The following is a 21,187-nucleotide window of genomic DNA, read 5'->3' as shown; positions in this document are numbered from 1 at the left end:
TTCACAAAAAATTACAGTTTCATATCTTTATGTTTGAAGCCTGAAATGTGGCAAAAGGTCGCAAAGTTCAAGGGGGCCGAATACTTTCGCAAGGCACTGTATCTACAGAACCGTATCCACTTGTGTTGAAAATAGACTGTTAGCTGAAGAAAAAAAACACAGAAACATTTTATTACTATTTATTTTTAATTTTCCAGAATACCCTTTAACTCACTCATGAGCTCCAGTTCTGTGAAAGGATCATGTGTTGGTTTGTTTTATGAGGCGTGTCTGAACCAGGTACACATTCTTTCACTGGCAGACAGTGTGTGGGCGTGTTCCTCAAGGGCTGTTTCTCAGGTAACGATGCAATAAAACCAGGAATTGTACTTTGACCTGTACTTTAGCTTTAGACAGGCTACTTCAGGATAGAAAGCTGATCAAACAGATGGGAAGTTCTTTACAGAGTGTGTAAATCTTTAGAATACACTTCTCATATCTAAACTCAGCACACTGATGCGGTTTAAAAAGCTGCTTCTATTTATTCTTAAAAGAGTTTGAGATCTGAACTGAAGCACGAAGACAGAGTGCAGGTGAAAGTGAAAGCAGGTAAGCAGACTCTAAATCTGTGTGTTTAAAGTTACAATAGCTAATAGAACAGCTCTCTTCAACAGTAAGTAGCGTGGTTCTGAAAAACCTAGCATTACCCGTCCCTGCGTGCTGCTACAGCTGTTTAAATACGTACCTGTAATTATTATTTTCATTGTTAACATCCTGACAACTTTTTACACTTATAACTTTAAAGTGTGTTTCAAAGCTCTTTTCAAACTGGCCTCTCTAGTACACTGATAGTAGAAGGACTATTGCCCACATTGTCAAACAGGGAACACAGCGATAACGATCCATGATGTGGTACGGAACAGAAAAGCCAGAGCACTTACAGACTTGGTTTGTTAATGAGCAATGTAATGAAGACACAGTGTGTGATTGAGATGAGAAGTGATACTAGTCAGTGGTATGTGGTTTACAGTGAGAAAGAGCAATGCCATGAAGACACAGTCTGTGATTGAGATGAGAAGTGATGCTGGTCAATGGTATGTGGTTTACAGTGAGAAAGAGCAATGCAATGAAGACACAGTCTGTGATTGAGATGATTGAGGAGCCTGTTTGTGAACGCTATCGAGTCAAACCCCATAGATTACACCGTGTAACAAATTTTTTTTTTTTTTGGTTCCTGGGTAGTAAGTGTTATTTCCTAATTGCTTATGTCTCAAAAGTATAGAAAATGGCTATTATTCCCCACAAACTTTGCTTTTGTGACCAGGACAGTGATATTTTGAAATTTACCTATTTTCCAGAACATTCCAGATAGATTCAGTGCTGAGTAAACTTGGAGTAACTTCTAGAACTTTCTAGAACTTTCCAGTAATATAAATAGTAGTAGCCACTGGTGGACCCCCGGAAGGTGCTGATGCCACCACTGCACATCAAATTGGGCCTTATGAAACAATTTGTCAGAGCTCTAGATAAGGAGTCGGCAGCCTTCAATTACCTTCAAGACTTCTTCCCTAAGCTGTCTGAGGCAAAGGTCAAAGCCGGTGTCTTCGTCGGACCACAGATAAAGAAGATCCTGGAGTGCAATGAATTAACATCATAACATTTATCACAGTGTAGCACCAAACCCCCTTTCTCTTTCCTTACTGAGGATACCGTAAAGCAGTCACTGTCACTCAAACACTTGCATTGTTTTCCAGGGAAATGAAGCTGAGATTTCTTGGGAGGACCTGTCTCGTTGTCTTGAGTTTGCTACCAGCTGTTTCTACACAGAGAGGTGAGAGGGACTGTAGAAATGAAACTGATCAATTGAGATGCACCCTCTTCTTTCCAGGGCCCTATATATAACTGTCTGCATCAATGTATGAGCTCACAGAACAGCTAATAACTCTCAACTATTTCTAATACTAGAGTGCTATTTTGAGAAACAGCATATTTGTTTGCTATTGCTTTACCTTGTCTTTTCTTTCTCAGGTGGATGGCGTGTCGTTGGCTCTGATCATCCTGTCATTGCTGAGCCTGGTGATGATGTCATCCTGCCCTGTCACATTTCACCCAGAGTCAGTGCTGTGGACATGGAAGTGAGGTGGTACAGGGACAGATTTGACACGCCTGTTCATTTATATCTGAACCAAAGGGATCAGCTCAGCAGACAGGACAGTGACTACAGGGGCCGCACTGCTCTCTCTCCCTCTGCACTGGAAACAGGCGATATCTCACTGAGACTGAGATACATCCGGCCCTCTGATAGAGGCGTCTATACCTGCTTTGCTGATGATGGAAGTCAGTATGAAGAAGGACAGGCTAAAGTGATAGTCGCAGGTCAGTAATGTTTGATACACAAGTTGAACCCACTACTAATGTGTTACCAGCTCCTGTCTCCATTACAAAACTACCCATGACTGTAAAATAAAAAATGTAGACAAGCAGTATTCTGAATGATGGTCATGACATATACAACAGTATGTACAGAACAGTATAAAATATGAATTGCCACATTACAAACATGTCAGTGTGACATGCTGTCAGGATGGGAGTGATGCGTGAATAAGTGAAATGTCCAAACAGTTCCAATGGAAAAAATGTCAGTATTTATTTCTCAAAAGTCAATAATAAAGCCACCCTTCTATCATCATTGGTATCGGGGGGTATGTGGCGTGATTTCAGTCTCCAACAAAACAAACAAACAGTTATTTATAATCCCCGTGATGCTCGTCATTGTGCTCTTCAAACGGGGGGATGGTGGAGTTGTGCTGTGCTGTGCTGTGCTGTGAGGTGTTGTGTTGTGCAGTGCTGTGCTGTGAGGTGTTGTGTTGTGCTGTGTTGTGCAGTGCTGTGCTGTGAGGTGTTGTGTTGTGCTGTGCAGTGCTGTGTTGTGTTGTGCTGTGTTGTGCTGTGCAGTGCTGTGTTGTGCTGTGCTGTGTTCTGCTGTGCTGTGCTGTGCTGTGCTGTGTTGTGTTGTGTTCTGCTGTGCTGTGCTGTGCTGTGTTCTGCTGTGCTGTGCTGTGCTGTGCTGTGCTGTGTTGTGTTGTGTTCTGCAGTGCAGTGTTGTGCTGTGCTGTGCTGTGTTGTGTTGTGCTGTGCTGTGCTGTGCTGTGTTGTGCAGTGCTGTGTTGTGTTGTGCTGTGTGGGTGGTGCTCGGGTTGGCTGCAGCTCCCTGGCTCTTACTCGGCTGTAACACAGAAACACAAAACAAAACAAACAGTGCTCCAGATTAGCAATCATGTTCAGCATGAGGGGCCATACTCACGTAGCTGCGTCCCCTTTGTACCAAAACTCCTCCCCGTGATCAGCCCGGCGCCATGGTTTATCCAATCACTGTCTGCCTCACAGCTGATCGCAATGGAGTTTATGATCGCAGTAGAGTCGTTCAGTGTACGTGCCGTTACACTGGTTTCAATCTACCGTCGAGTCAGCCCATCTAGGAGGAAGCTTACACCAACCTTACACAGCGCCCTTTCTGGTGGGGAGGGAGATTTACAGCTCAAATACCTTCTGTCTCTGTCACACATGCAGACAGAATGCGGAACAGAAACACACTCTCCCTATACCCTCACAATCTGATATTCTAAATAACCTTTACTTAAAAATGTTAATACCAAGTTTCACAACAGTCGATTGAGCAGTTCTCTGGATATATAGAGCAATCTGTGAAGTGTGACGTGCATACAGTACATACGACCGCCTCCGCTAGAGCCCCTTCACAGGGCATAATATAATACAGGGGAGCTGGGATCCTCACAGGACTGGATATGTCAGCACTGACACAGTAACTCATAATATAATACAGGGGAGCTGGGATCTTCACAGGACTGGATATGTCAGCACTGACACAGTAACTCATAATATAATACAGGGGAGCTGGGATACTCACAGGACTGGATATGTCAGCACTGACACAGTAACTCATAATATAATACAGGGGAGCTGGGATCCTCACAGGACTGGATATGTCAGCACTGACACAGTAACTCATAATATAATACAGGGGAGCTGGGATCCTCACAGGACTGGATATGTCAGCACTGACACAGTAACTCATAATATAATACAGGGGAGCTGGGATCCTCCCAGGACTGGATATGTCAGCACTGACACAGTAACTCATAATATAATACAGGGGAGCTGGGATCCTCACAGGACTGGATATGTCAGCACTGACACAGTAACTCATAATATAATACAGGGGAGCTGGGATCCTCACAGGACTGGATATGTCAGCACTGACACAGTAACTCATAATATAATACAGGGGAGCTGGGATCTTCACAGGACTGGATATGTCAGCACTGACACAGTAACTCATAATATAATACAGGGGAGCTGGGATCCTCACAGGACTGGATATGTCAGCACTGACACAGTAACTCATAATATAATACAGGGGAGCTGGGATCCTCACAGGACTGGATATGTCAGCACTGACACAGTAACTCATAATATAATACAGGGGAGCTGGGATACTCACAGGACTGGATATGTCAGCACTGACACAGCAACTCATAATATAATACAGGGGAGCAGGGATCCTCACAGGACTGGATATGTCAGCACTGACACAGTAACTCATAATATAATACAGGGGAGCTGGGATCCTCACAGGACTGGATATGTCAGCACTGACACAGTAACTCATCATATAATACAGGGGAGCTGGGATCCTCACAGGACTGGATATGTCAGCACTGACACAGTAACTCATAATATAATACAGGGGAGCTGGGATCCTCACAGGACTGGATATGTCAGCACTGACACAGTAACTCATAATATAATACAGGGGAGCTGGGATCCTCACAGGACTGGATTTGTCAGCACTGACACAGTAACTCATAATATAATACAGGGGAGCTGGGATCCTCACAGGTCTGGATATGTCAGCACTGACACAGTAACTCATAATATAATACAGGGGAGCTGGGATCCTCACAGGACTGGATATGTCAGCACTGACACAGTAACTCATAATATAATACAGGGGAGCTGGGATCCTCACAGGACTGGATATGTCAGCACTGACACAGTAACTCATAATATAATACAGGGGAGCTGGGATCCTCACAGGACTGGATATGTCAGCACTGACACAGTAACTCATAATATAATACAGGGGAGCTGGGATCCTCACAGGACTGGATATGTCAGCACTGACACAGTAACTCATAATATAATACAGAGGAGCTGGGATCCTCACAGGACTGGATATGTCAGCACTGACACAGTAACTCATAATATAATACAGGGGAGCTGGGATCCTCACAGGACTGGATATGTCAGCACTGACACAGTAACTCATAATATAATGCAGGGGAGCTGGGATACTCACAGGACTTGATATGTCAGCACTGACACAGTAGTTCAGTCTATAATAAAGACATATCACACAAGGAGAGCAGACCTGGCTGGTGTGTCTATCTGTGTGTGTCTCACTGTCTCTATTCCCTGACAGCTCTGGGGACCTAGCCCTCAATCTATGGATTCTACACAAGGAGAGCAGACCTGGCTGGTGTGTCTATCTGTGTGTGTCTCACTGTCTCTATTCCCTGACAGCTCTGGGGACCCAGCCCTCAATCTCTATGGACTCTACACAAGGAGAGCAGACCCATCTGGTGTGCAGATCAGAGGGGTGGGACCCTGAACCTGAAGTGATCTGGAGAGACAGGGATGGAAACGATGTGACATCACTGTCCAACACAACACTGCTGAGAGTCAGTCAGGGGCTCCGCAGTGTCAGCAGCTACATCAAAATCAAACAGCAGTCCAACATGTTCTCCTGTCTGGTTAGAAGTAAAATACCCAAACCAGACTGGGAATCCAAACTCCACATATCCAGTGAGTATCACATGTTTGTGGATTGAGCCTGACTGACACTGACCATAGATTACAGTCATCATGATGGGGCGGTCAATATCTGAATCAAACACATGAACTAGTGGGCCAGTCAATATCTGAATCAAACACATGAACTAGTGGGCCAGTCAATATCTGAATCAAACACATGAACTAGTGGGCCAGTCAATATCTGAATCAAACACATTTGTTGGTGGGGGTGGGGGTTAATGGGCAGTCCTCCATTTTGACTCTCTGGGGTGTTGGGAGGGCTGTGTGGAATGCTCACTATGAGGGGTGTGTGGAATGCTCACTATGAGGGGGTGTGGCTCAGTGTTGGGAGGGGTGTGTGGAATGCTCACTATGAGGGGTGTGTCTCAGTGTTGGGAGGGGTGTGTGGAATGCTCACTATGAGGGGTGTGGCTCAGTGTTGGGAGGGGTGTGTGGAATACTCACTATGAGGGGTGTGGCTCAGTGTTGGGAGGGGTGTGTGGAATGCTCACTATGAGGGGTGTGGCTCAGTGTTGGGAGGGGTGTGTGTGTTCCTGTGTGTTGAGCTGCTGTGTTGTTTTCCAGGTGATTTTTTCCCAGGAGTCTCTGGATGGATGGTGGCTTTCTTCTTGACTTTAGCTCTCAGTATTGGAGCCATTCCTCTGCTTGTGATCCAATGGAGTAGAATGGATGGTATGAACTTTATCATTATCATGAGGCATTTCATATAGCTCTGTGCATTTTAAACATGTCAAACAGGTTTACAATAATATGGACTGTTCTGTTTTTCTTTTAGCCATGGAGAGACAGTTTGAGCCTATGGGTAAGTAAAGCACTTAATGAAGAGATGCTGAAAACCCATTCCAGGTTTCTGCAGCAGTATCTTAAACTACCACACCCATAAATAAAGACATCCCTGGACCGGAAATCCAGCTCATTAGAAATGATTATAAATAATAATAAATATAATTGTTTTTATACACTGCAATTGTTATTTTATTGTTTCCAGGACCCTCTTGTAAACAAGACCTGATTAAATAAATTAATTTAAATTTATTTATTTATTTTGGACATAAAGGCTTAGGAATATAAATATTTCCTTAGGGAGGGATGTTGAAAATTGTAGCAATTTTAGTTTGTATGTTTTATATACTTCGCAGATATCGGATTCATTTTCAAATGGGCATCCTGTTCATTTAACTGGTTATTATCTGTTTATTTAGCAGACGCCTTTATCCAAGGCGACTTACAGAGACTAGGGTGTGTGAACTATACATCAGCTGCAGAGTCACTTACAATTACATCTCACCTGAAAGACAGAGCACAAGGAGGTGAAGTGACTTGCTCAGGGTCACACAATGAGTCAGTGGCTGAGGTGGGATTTGAACCGGAGATCTCCTGGTTACAAGCCCTTTTCTTTAACCACTGGACCACACAGTCTCCATGTGTTTTTCATACTGCAATTGAATCTGTACTGGAGCTGAGATAACCACACACTGCTGTCTGATTCATTTTAATCTACTGGAGCTGAGATAACCACACACTGTTCTGTCTGATTCATTTTAATCTGTACTGGAGCTGAGATAACCACACACTGTTCTGTCTGATTCATTTTTTTTAGCTGCTCTGTATCTTTATCAGAACCTTCGTAAGGAACTTGGTAAGAATCGTTTTTTATTTTCAGAATTACCAGAAAGCTTTCTATCCTTCTATCTGTCTGTGTGTCTGTGTTAGCTTTCTATCCTTCTATCTGTCTGTGTGCCTGTGTTAGCTTTCTATCCTTCTATCTGTCTGTGTGCCTGTGTTAGCTTCCTATCCTTCTATCTGTCTGTGTGCCTGTGTTAGCTTTCTATCCTTCTATCTGTCTGTGTGTCTGTGTTAGCTCTTGATCCTTCTATCTGTCTATGTGTCTGTGTTAGCTTTCTATCCTTCTATCTGTCTGTGTGTCTGTGTTAGCTTTCTATCCTTCTATCTGTCTGTGTGTCTGTGTTAGCTTTCTATCCTTCTATCTGTCTATGTGTCTGTGTTAGCTTTCTATCCTTCTGTCTGTGTGTCTGTGTTAGCTTTCTATCCTTCTATCTGTCTGTGTGTCTGTGTTAGCTCTTGATCCTTCTATCTGTCTATGTGTCTGTGTTAGCTTTCTATCCTTCTATCTGTCTGTGTGCCTGTGTTAGCTTTCTATCCTTCTATCTGTCTGTGTGTCTGTGTTAGCTTTCTATCCTTCTATCTGTCTGTGTGTCTGTGTTAGCTCTTGATCCTTCTATCTGTCTATGTGTCTGTGTTAGCTTTCTATCCTTCTATCTGTCTGTGTGCCTGTGTTAGCTTTCTATCCTTCTATCTGTCTGTGTGTCTGTGTTAGCTTTCTATCCTTCTATCTGTCTGTGTGTCTGTGTTAGCTTTCTATCCTTCTATCTGTCTGTGTGCCTGTGTTAGCTTTCTATCCTTCTATCTGTCTGTGTGTCTGTGTTAGCTTTCTATCCTTCTATCTGTCTGTGTGTCTGTGTTAGCTTTCTATCCTTCTATCTGTCTGTGTGTCTGTGTTAGCTTTCTATCCTTCTATCTGTCTGTGTGTCTGTGTTAGCTTTCTATCCTTCTATCTGTCTGTGTGTCTGTGTTAGCTCTTGATCCTTCTATCTGTCTATGTGTCTGTGTTAGCTTTCTATCCTTCTATCGCCCCACAGGGCGAGTCCAGTGCACTATTCCATGTGTGCATGCAGACCGTTTCTCTACTGGAGCTGCTCAAGGATATATCATGTCAGTCACAGTTAGTCTAGCTGCTTAATATACTGTGTTTAATACACTTTGTCTATTATTAGGTGTAATTCAATAGATGATGTTACACCTCACTGTTCAGAACGTAATCCAGCTCTCTTCTTTTCACAGAGTCTATGAGACAGATCCCTAAATCAGGTATGTAGAGTTTGTGTAAATCCACAGCCTGACTCACCCCAGCACAGCCCTGCTGGTTAGTGTGTGCTACACATCTTCTGAACTGTAGAAAGTACAGGAGGAGTGATTGTAAAATAATGCTTTCTTTATTTCTGTGTTCTAGAATGGAAGTGGATCTGCAGCTCAGCAGGTATGTGTCTCTTCAATGGATTCCTTTCACAGTGGAGGGTAAAAGAACAGCGAGGAGCCCCTTCTCACTCACTGTGTTTACATCTATATTTACATTCTGCCCCATTTAAACCTCTGTGCACTCCCAGCTCAGCTAACGCCAACCCCGCGTGCTTCCCAAAGGTAACACATTATTTTTACATACAATTACCCATTTATACAGTTGGGTTTTTACTGGAGCAATCTAGGTAAAGTTCCTTGCCCCACCTGGGATTGAACCCATGACCCTCCGGTCAAGAGTCCAGAGCCCTAACCACTACTCCACATTGCTGCCCCGCGCTGTGTGTGTCTATGTGTGTCAGTGTGTGTGTGTGTCTGTGTGTGTGTGAGTGAGTGTGTGTCAGTGTGTGTGTGTCGGTGTGTGTGTGTGTGTCTGTGTCAGTGTGTGTGTCTGGGTGTGTGAGTGTGTGTGTGAGAGTGTGTGTGTGTCAGTGTCAGTGTGTGTGTGTTTGATTGCATGCAGCTCCACGGCAGGAGATGACGATTGAGACAAGATGCTGAACAGACTTCTGAGATCCCTCTTATTTAGTTTTCTACTGTTGTATGTGTTGTTTTGAAAATGTTTTCCGGACGGAGATGGACGGAGGTGTAAGTAATCTAAATGAGCTGCCCGCATCGGATTCCTATTCAGGTGTCGTGTCAATATATATAATTTGTTTATTATTATTATTATTGGTTTGTTTCTGTGTGTGTTAAAATGATGGATAATTATTTCGCTGTAGTCATTTATCTGTTTTTTATTGGTAGGAGGGTTTTTTGTCTTTTTTTTTTTTTTTTTTTTTACCAATACAGTATTTGCAAGTTTCTTCTTTTTTATTTATTTTTTTTTTATTTTATTTGCAAAATATCAACATACAATACATATTATATATCTTTATACTGTATCGATACACACACACATCTTAACTCATGTAACGTAGAAAAAAACCGGTAGGGGGCGCAAATGTTCTCGTTCGCCCCGGGCGCTAAAATCCGTCGTGCCGGCTGTGCTGAAAAGGAGAGCAGAGTGTGTGTTTACAGGGTTCATACGCGAGTCTGGAAGCCTGGAGAAAGGATGAGAAGATGCCAAACTGATTCCCAGGGCTTGAAATGCTTGAAAAAACACGTCTCCGTTGTGAAAGTCTTGAAAAAGTCTGGAATTTGACTAGTACCACAGGAGAATGAAAATAATTCTGATATCATTTTTTTATATTAATAATAATTGATCTCGAAAGCGGGTCAGCAGCTCTAGCGGCAACTGCCTAAGCAATTTACTAGTAGCAACTATGTTGCTTGCGACCAAATCCCGCGAGGATTGCCCCTGACAACGTCATGACAACTCAAGCAATCCTATCCAGTCAGCGCGCTGGTATATGTCACATGACTCTGTCTGCTCCAGTGAAACGAAGGGTAAAATGGACACTACGACAGCCAAAATATATCCATTTATATTGAAGGCTATGTTTTTTAAAGCTACACACTCTAATTACAAGCTACTGTACTCTGCTCACCAACACCAACATTTTGTTATCTTGTAGTTACCTTTATTAAAAATCGAATACAATAGTTATTATCACTGACTCAGATTAAAAAAAAAAGAAAACGATTTCTGTAGCCGCTATGGTGTGTATAAACGTAGCATGTTTTTCCATTTATTTTAATGTGATTTAATAACATGTAATAATTTTATTTTAAATGTATGGTGCTTGCTTGTAACTTACAGTACCGAGTGCATCAACAGTCTCGGGTCCAAACCGTCAGCTGAGTGTAGATATACTGTTTACATCCTTGCTGTATCTGGCCTTCATTATACGATTAAATAGTGATTTAAAATAAAATGCTAATTGCAAACTGCTGCTGATGTTGCCTGTTGTTTTGAATAAGGAACCAAGATTTAAATTAACATTTGCAATTGAAACAAATCTAAAACTTTGATGCGCTTTGTTTTTTTTTTTTTTTTTTTGGTCGTACTGTGTTCAATGAATAGGATACAGCAGCCAGAATACTGGATGCAGCCACAAATAGGACTGTACTTGTAATTGTACTTTTATTAACAATCTCATTGCTATTATTATTATTATTATTATTATTATTATTATTATTGGTAGTAGTGACACATACTGTAATAATAAAGAAAATCAAAGAATAAAAACAGTAATAATATTATTAATAATTTAGCTAATGCCTTTATCCAAGGTGACTTTATTAACTTCCATTGTTCGTTTTGGGTTGTCCTTTTTACTATAGCGAACAAAAGGCTTTGGACCCAAACAGGGTTGTTATAGCGAGGGTGTGCTGTATTTAGTGTTTGACTTGTATGTTTAATATACCACACTTGCACATTTGTTATTTCATTTCTGTTATTTTTCACCTCCCAGAGTGTTCAACATTTAACAGATGGTGTAAAGAAGTTTGGCTCAGAATCCAATCTCATCCCTTACAAAAAAGTAATATACTGCATGTATACTTGTGCCAAAATTGTCTGGTTTTAGTATCCTATTGGTCACATAATACTATCCTATTTTGACATAAGTATACTTGCAGTATACAACTTATTGTATTATTTTTGTAAATAATGCAACATAGTTCTCAAATATTGGGCATTTCTTAGATTGTATCTTACTTCTCTTTTGCATACCTGCATTGTCTCTTGCTAGATATGCACCTCCAGATTCTAACAAATACTTTTAGAAAACCAGGAGCAACTTCTGCTCTGGATCAAAAAGCTATAATGCTCTGCGGCTGCCCGCCTATGTGAATAACTATCGAAAAACTAGTAGAAACTAAAACACAAGCCTAGGACAAGCAAATGGAAGTCTGTAAAAAGAATGGAATTTTGATGTTGGAAAAAGTGTATGAACCCTGTGTTTAGTTATAATGCCCCAGATTGTGAACTCACTGTGAAGTGAAGATCACATGTAGACACTGCAGGGGTCCATATGTTACACTTTGACATGCATCTAGAGATCTGCTGATCTGATTGTGATGAAACTTGGTACAGACATTCTTTATACACATTATTAAGAGTGTCACAATCTGGAGCCTGTCTGCACCTCTCCTCTCATGAGTGTACCCCTCCCTCTATCCTTCTCTCCTCTCCTCTCCTCTTCTCCTCAGTGGGGATGCATATCCCAGTGTATACTCGAGGCTGGGTTTCTGATTGTCAGTGTTTTACCCGACTTTTCTACTCTGCTTTAAGAATTCATCTGATCCTGTGAAGCAGTTTGTGTCTCTCAATCACAACTGAGAAACGTGTTCATAGTAAACTTGATTCATTCTGTGAAACAACTAAATGGGCTTTTCAATCAGCCAAGCCTTCATTTTCATTACAAGCAGGACGTGCAAACGAGATCGCAACATGTTAATAAGAGACTCCTCTTTATTAAAGCTAGAATGAACAATAAAGTGTTTTATGCTGGACACACTTTATTACAATCGCTGTGCGTGACTGTATTGACATTAATAAAGAGGAGTCGCTTCTGCTTTGCTATGAAAAAGTAAGAATTACGATTTAAAAAGCCCATTAAATAGAAGAAAAACCGTAAATTCAATCAATTGTACAGTTGTGATTCGGAAGCACGAATTGCATAAATTCTTAAGGAGATGAGAAAACAAATCTGAAGCCCTAATTATGTTTATGTGCAAATGCCCCTCCTCTCCCTCCCTCATCCCTCTCTTCTTCCTCCCTCTCCCCTCTCCTGTCCATCCCTCTATCCTCTCCCTCTCCCCTCTCCTCTGCCACCCTCTCTCTTCTCTCCTCTCCCTCCCTCTCCCCTCTCTCTCCTCTCTCCTTTCCCCTCTCTCCTGTCTCATGTCTCGCCCCTGTGCAGTGTGCTCACTGTGTGTCCCTCAGGCTGTGACAGGCAGCTACATACTGGGCAGCCAGTGGGGCCATGTGTCCCGCTCCCAGGAGGACTGACAGTTTATCTGGGTCAGTCAATTGTGGGAAGTGTGGGAGGGAAATAGTCATTTTTTTTAAGGAATTTGTCCCTTGTTTGGGAGTATTTCTCACAGTGTAGGAGAAAGTGCATCACTGTCTCGGCCTCTCCTGTCTCACAGTAACCACAGAGCCTATTCTCTCTGGGTAGCCAGGTCTGCCTGTGTCACCTTTTTTAATGGCCAGGCTGTGGTTACTGAGCCTGTACTTGGTCAGGATCTGCCTCTGCTTTGTATCGCTGACAGTGAAGAGATACCCTCCAGAGTAAAGTCTCTTTTTAGGGCTCGATAGCAATCAAGTTTATTTGGGGTTTTTGTTTCTTTATCCCAATGTTCCAGATAGGAGTTTTTGATTTGTGTTACAGTTTGGTTGACTCTGATTGGCAGTGCTGTAGCAGAGCTGTCCTGAAGCTGGTTAGTGTTAGTGTGTGTTAGTGTAGTGAGCTTCAGGACCAGCTCGCTGAGGAGACTCTTTTCTGGGCTGAGCTCTTGGGTTAGAAGGGCCTTGTACTGGAGGGAGTCTGGCTCACTTCTGTTTAGATGCATCCTGAATTGTAGTGCTCTTTTTTGCATGCTGGTGAGCAGTGGGTAGCGGCCTAATTCATGCATGGTCAGGCCTAGGTATGTATATTGTGTGGTTTGTTCTAGGGTGTGTTGTGTAGAGTGAAGTGGGACCTTGAGATCTGGCCTTTTTAAGATCATAATTCTGGTCTTGTTCATGTTGCCTGTCAGGGCCCAGGTGTGACAGTACTGCTGTAGCCCCTGCTCTGTGGGCGACAGCAGGACCAAGTCATCTGTATAGAGCAGGAATTTAATTTCTTTGTCATGTAGAGAGAGGCCAGGGACTGCAGACTGCTCCAACACCATTGCTAATTCACTGATGTAAATATTGAACAGTGTTGGACTCAAACTGCAGCCCTGTCTCACTCCACGACCCTGTGTGAAGAATTCTGTTCTTTTGTTGCCAATTTTTATTCCGCACTTGTTTTCTGAGTACATTGACTTTATTATGTCGTAAATTTTACCCCTTACACCACGTTGTAGAATTTTGTCATTTAAACCTTCATTCCAAATGGAATCAAGTGCTTTTTTTAAATTCTATAAAACAAGAGAAAATGTTTCCTTTATTTTTTTGTTGTACATGTTTGTTGATTAGGGTGTGGAGGGTGTAAATATGGTCATAGAAATCCAATCTGACTCTTACTCAGGACACTGTGTTCAGTAAGGAAGGCCAGTATTCTGGTATTGATGATACTGCAGAATACCTTCCCCAGGTTGCTGCTCACACAGATGCCTCGGTAGTTGTTGGGGTTGAATTTGTCTCCACTCTTGTAAATTGGGGATATAAGCCCTTGGTTCCAGCAGCCTTCCTGTAGTACCAGGTTGAATAATTTAAGCAGTGCCTCCTGCAGCTTAGGGCTGCTGTGTTTGAGCATCTCGGTACTGATGCTGTCGGGTCACAGGCTTTCCTGGGTTTGAGTCCCTGGAGCTTCTCTGCTAGCTCCTGCGGGGAGATTGGGAGGTCAAGTGGATTCTGGTTGTCTTTAATAGATAGTTCTAATGATTTAAGTTTTTCCCGAATTAAATTTTGCTCTGTTGTAAAATTCTCTTGTAGGGTTTCTTTGTAAAGATTTTCAAAATAGTTTTTCCAAATACACACCCACTCGATATCGTGGGTGTCGGGGTCCAATACAAATCCGCTATATATCAAGGACCGCGATATAGCGAGAGACCCATAGAAAAACAAATAGACTGATAACAAATACTGTACAACCACTCTCTTGTTTTCGGGGCGTCAGGGTTCAATATACAGAGCCTTGCATAAGTATTCACCCCCCTTGGACTTTTCCACATTTTGTAGTGTTACAACCTGGAATTAAAATGGATTTAATTCGGATTTTTTGTCACTGATCTACACAAAATAGGCCATAGTGTCGAAGTGGGGAAAAAAATCTACATATTTTTCATAATTATTTACAAATAAAAAACTGAAAAGTCTTGATTGCATAAGTATTCACCCCCTTTGCTGTGACACCCCTAAATAAGCTCTGGTGCAACCAATTGCCTTCAGAAGTCACATATTTAGTTGAATGGAGTCCACCTGTGTGCAATTAAAGTGTCACATGAACTCAGATTAAATACACCTGTTTCTGGAAGGCCCCAGAGTTTGTTAGAGAGCATATCTAAACAAACAGCATCATGAAGACCAAGGAGCTGTCAAAACAAGTCCAGGATAAAGTTCTGGAGAAGCACCAATCAGGGTTGGGTTATAAAAAAATATCCCAAACTTTGAACATCCCCCGGAGCACCGTTAAATCCATTATTAAAAAATTGAAAGAATATGGCACAACCGCGACTCTGCCTAGAGAAGGCCGTCCACCAAAACTCAGTGACCAGGAAAGGAGGGCATTAGTCAGAGAAGCAACCAAGAGGCCAATGGTAAGTCTGAAGGAGCTGGAGAGATCCACAGCTGAGATGGGAGAAACCGTCCATGGGACAACTATAACCCGGACTCTCCACAAAGCTGGGCTTTATGGAAGAGTGGCGAGAAGAAAGCCATTGCTGAAAAAAACCCATATCAAATCCTATTTTTGCCAAAAGGCATGTGGGAGACACAGCAAACATGTGGAAAAAGGTTGTCTGGTCTGATGAGGCCAAAATTGAACTTTTTGGCCTTAGCGCCAAACGCTATGTGTGGCGCAAAGCCAACACTGCTCATCACCCTGAGAACACCATCCCCACGGTGAAGCATGGTGGTGGCAGCATCATGTTATGGGGATGCTTTTCATCGGCAGGGACTGGGAAACTGGTCAGGATTAAGGGCATGATGGAGCCAAATACAGGGAATTTCTAGAGGAAAACCTGTTTCAGTTTGCAAGAGACCTGGGACTGGGGCGAAGGTTCATCTTCCAGCAGGACAATGACCCTAAACACACAGCCAAAGCTACACTGGAGTGGTTTAAAAACAAGAACCTGAATGTCTTAGAATGGCCCAGTCAAAGCTCAGACCTCAATCCGATTGAGAATCTGTGGCAAGACTTGAAAATTGCTGTTCACCAACGGTCCCCATCCATCTTGATAGAGGTTGGGCAATTTTGCCAAGAAGAATGGGCAAAAATTGCAGGATCCAGATGTGCAAAGCTGGTAGAGACTTACCCAAAAAGACTCACATCTGTAATTGCTGCCAAAGGTGCTTCTACCAAGTATTGACTCATGGGGGTGAATACTTATGCAACCAACAAATGTCTTTTTTTTGTTTAATTAACTTGTGTCACAATAAAAAATATTTTGCACCTTCAAAGTGTTAAGTATGTTGTGTAAATGAAATGGTAAAATCCCAATTCGATCCATGTTAATTCCAGGTTGTAACACTAGAAAATGTGGAAAAGTCCCAGGGGGGTGAATACTTATGCAAGGCACTGTAAGTCTTCTACACAAGCCGCTTTTTCTCATTTTTTGTACGATATTAATGCTTTGTTTTTAAATCTGGGTTGTGTGGCTGATGATGTTTTTGATTTGATACTTGTCTTAGTTTTTTCCTTATTGTTTCACATTCATCATCAAACCATTTTTCTTTGGGTTTGTGCTTCTGATTGTTTTTTACTTGTTCATTTTTTTTAGATTTGCCTTGCTTGCTGTTTGTTCTAATATTTCATTCATGTGTTTAACTGCCAGATTTACTCCTCTCACATTAGGCTGGCACTATGTGATTTGGAAGGTGTCAGTAAGGTTAGTTAGTGATTTCAGGAGAGCCAGTTGCTTTATCGAATTCCTCTGTGCTGTTTGGAGCCCATTTATAAGTATGGTTCAGATGGTACAGCTTGCATGGCTGTATTAGTGTGTTACTGGGCTGTCCTGTTCTTTGTAGGAACACAGTAATTTGACTGTGGTCTGACAGAGGTGTCTGTGGCCTGACAGTGAATGCATTAATAAAGGAGGGGTCCAGGTCAGTGATGGCGTAATCAACTACGCTAGTCCCAAGAGCTGAGCAGTATGTGAATCTATCTAAAGAGTCCCCTCTGATCCTGCCATTAATGATGTACAGACCCCAGGCTTGGCAGAGATGCACTAACTGTCTCCCATGAAATCCCCACAGAGCAGCACATTTCCCTGGGTCTGGAAATGGCTGATCTCTGTGGAGGGTATGAAAATATTCCTCATTATAGTTTGGGGATTCAGAGGGAGGGGTGTAGGCTGCACTCAGGTAAACGTCAGTTTCACCTTGGACTGCGTTTTTGTTTATTTTGAGCCGTGTGTGTGTCTGTCCTTGTTTAATTGTGGCTTGGGTCCGGCTCGGCTCGGCTCGGCTCGGGTGTGCTGGTGTGAAAAGGCTAAGATATTTGGGCTCCAGATCTTGTTCACTCGCCGGTCAGGGAAGAGCCTCCGTCAGGGTTTTCTCTCACACTTTCAGTTTGTGTTGTTCTTCTCCCCTCTTCAGGATCGCGTATCTCACGGCTCATTGCGTTCACTGCGGTTTCCATGACAACCGAACACTGCTACAGTTCGAAATTCGAAGAATTGCTACAATTCCAACTGCAATTTCAAACTGCCACTTGAGTTCAGCCTGTCGATTTAAGAGACTTTACTGTACGTGGTGATCTTGGGGTTTAGTTAATATTTATATCTAGTAAATATTATTACAAGATTCATTTTAATTGACGTAAGAGGCTTACCTTCTGCCTTTCTTACTTTCTTTCTTTCTTTCTTTCTTTCTTTCGTTCCTCTTTTATCTCGTATTCCTGGTTCTTTGGTCCTCTTGTAATCCTCAGTTGGTTTTGTCGTTTCTTCTTTGCTTGTTATGTATTTAATATTTGCATTAGTAGTTTTTTTTCCTCTGGTTTAGTTCAGTATATATTGTAATTTACTGATGTCAGGTTTTCAGCATTTTGTTTAATTAGAAAACAATATAAATTATATTTTAATTAGGAGCTCACCTTAACAGTGAAGGTATGATGTGCCTTTGACACTGTCGATCACTCTATTCTACTATCCTCTCTCGCTTACCTGGGAATCTCTGGCACTGCTCTGGCCTGGTTCTCCACCTACCTCTCCAACCGCACTTACCAGGTAACCTGGCGTGGAGCAACCTCCACACCTCACCCTCTCTCAACAGGAGTCCTCAAGGGTCAGTCTTCTCTCTCTACACCCGCTCCCTGGGCCCCCTCAGCGCATCCTATGGTTTCTCATACCATTTCTATGCTGATGATGCTCAGATTTTCCTCTCCTTCCCCACCTCTGACTCCACCATCCCCTCCCGTATCTCTACCTGTCTGTCTGCTATCTCCTCCTGGATGCACTCGCATCACCTCAAACTCAACCTCTCTAAATCTGACCTCCTTTTCTTTCCCTCCTCCTCCTCCCCCTCCTCTGATCTCTCTATTTCTGTTCCTCTGGAATCTACCACACTCTCTCCCTCCTCCTCCGTTAAAAATCTCAGAGTCACCCTGGACCCCTGCCTCTCTTATTCCCAGCACGTCTCCACTCTGGCACGCACTTGCCGATTCTTCCTGAGCAACATCCGAAGAATCCGACCCTTCCTCACCAACTACGCCACCCAGCTCCTGGTCCAGGCCCTGGTACTCTCCCACCTAGACTAACTCCGCTGCTCGCCTGGTGTTCTCTCTGCTTCGCTTCTCCCACGCAACTCCACTGCTCCGCCTACTCCACTGGCTCCCGATCACCGCTCGCATCCAGTTCAAGACTCTTGTACTCGCTTACAGATGCCTTGACCAGACTGCACCCAGCTACCTCCAGACCCTCATCTCTCCCTACACCCCCACTCGACCTCTCCGCTCCGCCTGCACTAGAAGACTGGCTCTACCTCCTTTACGCTGCCCTGCCTCCAGAGCCCACTCCTTCTTCACCCTCGCCCCGCAGTGGTGGAATGACCTTCCTATAGATGTCAGGACTGCCCAGTCCCTGACCACCTTCCGGTGCCTCCTCAAGACTCACCTCTTCAGACAGCACCTGTAGAACTCCTCTGTTTTTCCCCTGGGACACTTATCACCCTTCCTTAAATGCGCTTTACATGCTCTTATCTGCCCCCTATTTTACTGCATTTAATCCTGTACTTTAGAGTACTGTAATCTGCCAAGTGTAATTTAATCTGTAGTATTTTGTATTTAATTATATCCTGATGTAACTATCACTGACACTGTTATCTGCTCTATTATTGAATCGTATTTTGTCACACTTGTACTTTCTTGAACCAAAGTCATTGTATTTATCTTGCTCTTAATTGTATTATTACTTGTACTGTGATTCTTGAAATGTATTTGTTTACGACTGTAAGTCGCCCTGGATAAAGGTGTCTGCTAAGAAATAAATAATAATAAAGGAGGTACCTTCATATTATAATTATAATAATAATACTGCTGGTAATAATAACAATAATAATAATAATAATAATAATAATAATAATAATACAAATAATAATAATAATAATGATGTCTCCTCTCTGCTTCACAGTTGATGTGACTCTGGACCATGATACAGCACAGCCCCGGCTCATCCTGTCTGCGGAGGGGAAACGAGTGAGACTGGGAGAGACACGGCAGGATCTCCCTGACACTCCAGAGAGATTTGATCACAGGCTCTGTGTGCTGGGGAGGGAGGGCTTCACCTCGGGGAGACGCTACTGGCAGGTGCAGGTGGGGGAGAATACAGCGTGGATATTAGGAGTCAGCAGAATGTCTGCCCCGAGGAAGGGGTGGATCAGCATGACCCCCCAGCGGGGTTACTGGACTGTGGAGGGGTGGAGTGGAGGTGAGTTCACTGCTCTCACTGACCCCGAGACCCCCCTCCCCCGGAGCCTGAAGCCCCAGAAGCTGGGGGTGTATCTGGATTACGAGGAAGGGCAGCTCTCCTTTTACAATGTGGAGACCAGATCTCACATCTACACTTTCACTGACATGGAGTTCAATCCCAATGAGAAACTCTATCCATTCTTCTGTACTGGTTACAGGAATACAGACCTTGTGCTGGAGTCCCCTGACCCTGACCTTGTCAGCGCTGCAGATTAAACACACATTGCTGTCTGAACCAGGAAACTATTCAAACAGCTCAGACATTCTCCTCTTCACTTTCACTGACACTCTCTCTGCACTCTTCTGGGCTGATGAGAAGAAATCCTCTCTCTTCCACCCTCTTACCCTGAGCCCCTCCTCTTTATTTCTCTACACCCCCTTTCCTACTCTCCCTTTCTATCTGCCTCTTTCCCCTCCACCTATCCATCTCCAGATCCCTCTTTCTCTCCTCTTCTGCTCTCCTCTGCCTCCCCTATGATATGTTAATCCCCTCCATCTCTCAACCCTGCCCTCTACTCTTCCTCTCTCCTCTATCCTCTCCCTCTCTCCTCCCTCTACCTCTCCCCCTCCTCTCCTCTCTCCTCCCCTGCCATCTCTACTCCCCCTCTCCTCTCTCTCTGAATCGTATTTTGTCATATACTTGTACTTTTTAGAACTGAAGTCATTGTGTTTTCTCTTGCTCTTATATGTATGAATACTTGAACTGTGATTCTTGAAATGTATTTTTGTTTACGACTGTAAGTCACTGTGGGTAACGGCGTCTGTGTCCTCAGAAGGCTCTGATTATATTACGATTACTATCAGGATCATATAACAAGTACTGCTTTATTACAAATTGAGCAGAAACTGCATTTTTGTATTAAGGAAAAAAAAAGTTGAAAAATGGTGAAAAGCTTTAAAATTGCATCACTGCTGCTGCAAATAATAAGGTTAACACCTAAAACGAGTGTGTCCTCAGAATTAGCATGTGCCTTGTTTTATGGTCATTCCTTACTCAGCAATGCGACCATAGCTTCACTCTAATATGAAATCCATTTAATGTAAAACTAAATGTTTCTGGTAAAAGATGTACGATTCATTTTCAAAGACAGTCTAAAACTATTGTAATTATTGCTATAGAAGTACCAGTTCTTTTGGATCAAAATACGGTTACTGACAGGCTTGTGGACTGAGGCAGTACTGAAACTTTCAGTTCATTATTATGAAAACAATAAATAAAAAATGGGTGTATACTACAGCCGGTAGATGGTGTCAAGTGTTTTAAAAAAATACTATTTGCAAAATAGTATTTACTAATTTCTATTTAAAATACATGTCTGGCAACCTATTTTCCATTTGTATTTTAAATAAATATGGAGACCAATGTTTTCTATTTAAAGAGTTTCCGAGACTATTTTGCCCATCCTTGGCATTCAGCTGTTAACTGTAAGGTTGGTTTCCAGGCAGATTGCCTTTCCGGGCAGCCTTCTCAATAGAGTCCAAGCTTCCGATTTCAT

At 42.8% G+C, this 21,187-nt stretch overlaps 2 protein-coding genes across 3 annotated transcripts; both read left to right on the top strand.

The window, feature by feature from the left end:
- Positions 1-344: 344 nt before the first annotated feature.
- LOC131709391 (butyrophilin subfamily 1 member A1-like) lies at positions 345-8,492 on the top strand. Of its 2 annotated transcripts, XM_059011918.1 has the most exons (7): positions 345-588; positions 1,734-1,810; positions 2,008-2,355; positions 5,584-5,865; positions 6,439-6,546; positions 6,650-6,676; positions 7,475-8,492. In XM_059011918.1, the coding sequence occupies exons 2-7, from the start codon at positions 1,738-1,740 to the stop codon at positions 7,585-7,587; spliced, it is 951 nt and encodes a 316-aa protein (XP_058867901.1). In that variant the 5' UTR covers positions 345-588; positions 1,734-1,737; the 3' UTR covers positions 7,588-8,492. The 2 variants fall into 2 exon arrangements, with proteins under 2 accessions (XP_058867901.1, XP_058867902.1); XM_059011919.1 differs by lacking the exon at positions 7,475-8,492 and having other exon boundaries at positions 347-588; positions 6,650-6,794.
- A 249-nt stretch (positions 8,493-8,741) lies between these two features.
- On the top strand, positions 8,742-20,936 carry LOC117407877 (E3 ubiquitin-protein ligase TRIM39-like). Its single transcript, XM_059011990.1, has 3 exons — positions 8,742-8,763; positions 8,906-8,932; positions 19,354-20,936. The coding sequence occupies exons 1-3, from the start codon at positions 8,742-8,744 to the stop codon at positions 19,905-19,907; spliced, it is 603 nt and encodes a 200-aa protein (XP_058867973.1). The 3' UTR covers positions 19,908-20,936.
- Positions 20,937-21,187: the final 251 nt, after the last annotated feature.

The sequence above is a fragment of the Acipenser ruthenus genome, chromosome 43 (assembly GCF_902713425.1).
Source record: "Acipenser ruthenus chromosome 43, fAciRut3.2 maternal haplotype, whole genome shotgun sequence".
NCBI classification, from domain to species: domain Eukaryota; kingdom Metazoa; phylum Chordata; class Actinopteri; order Acipenseriformes; family Acipenseridae; genus Acipenser; species Acipenser ruthenus.
This window is presented reverse-complemented; position numbering and strand designations above follow the sequence as displayed.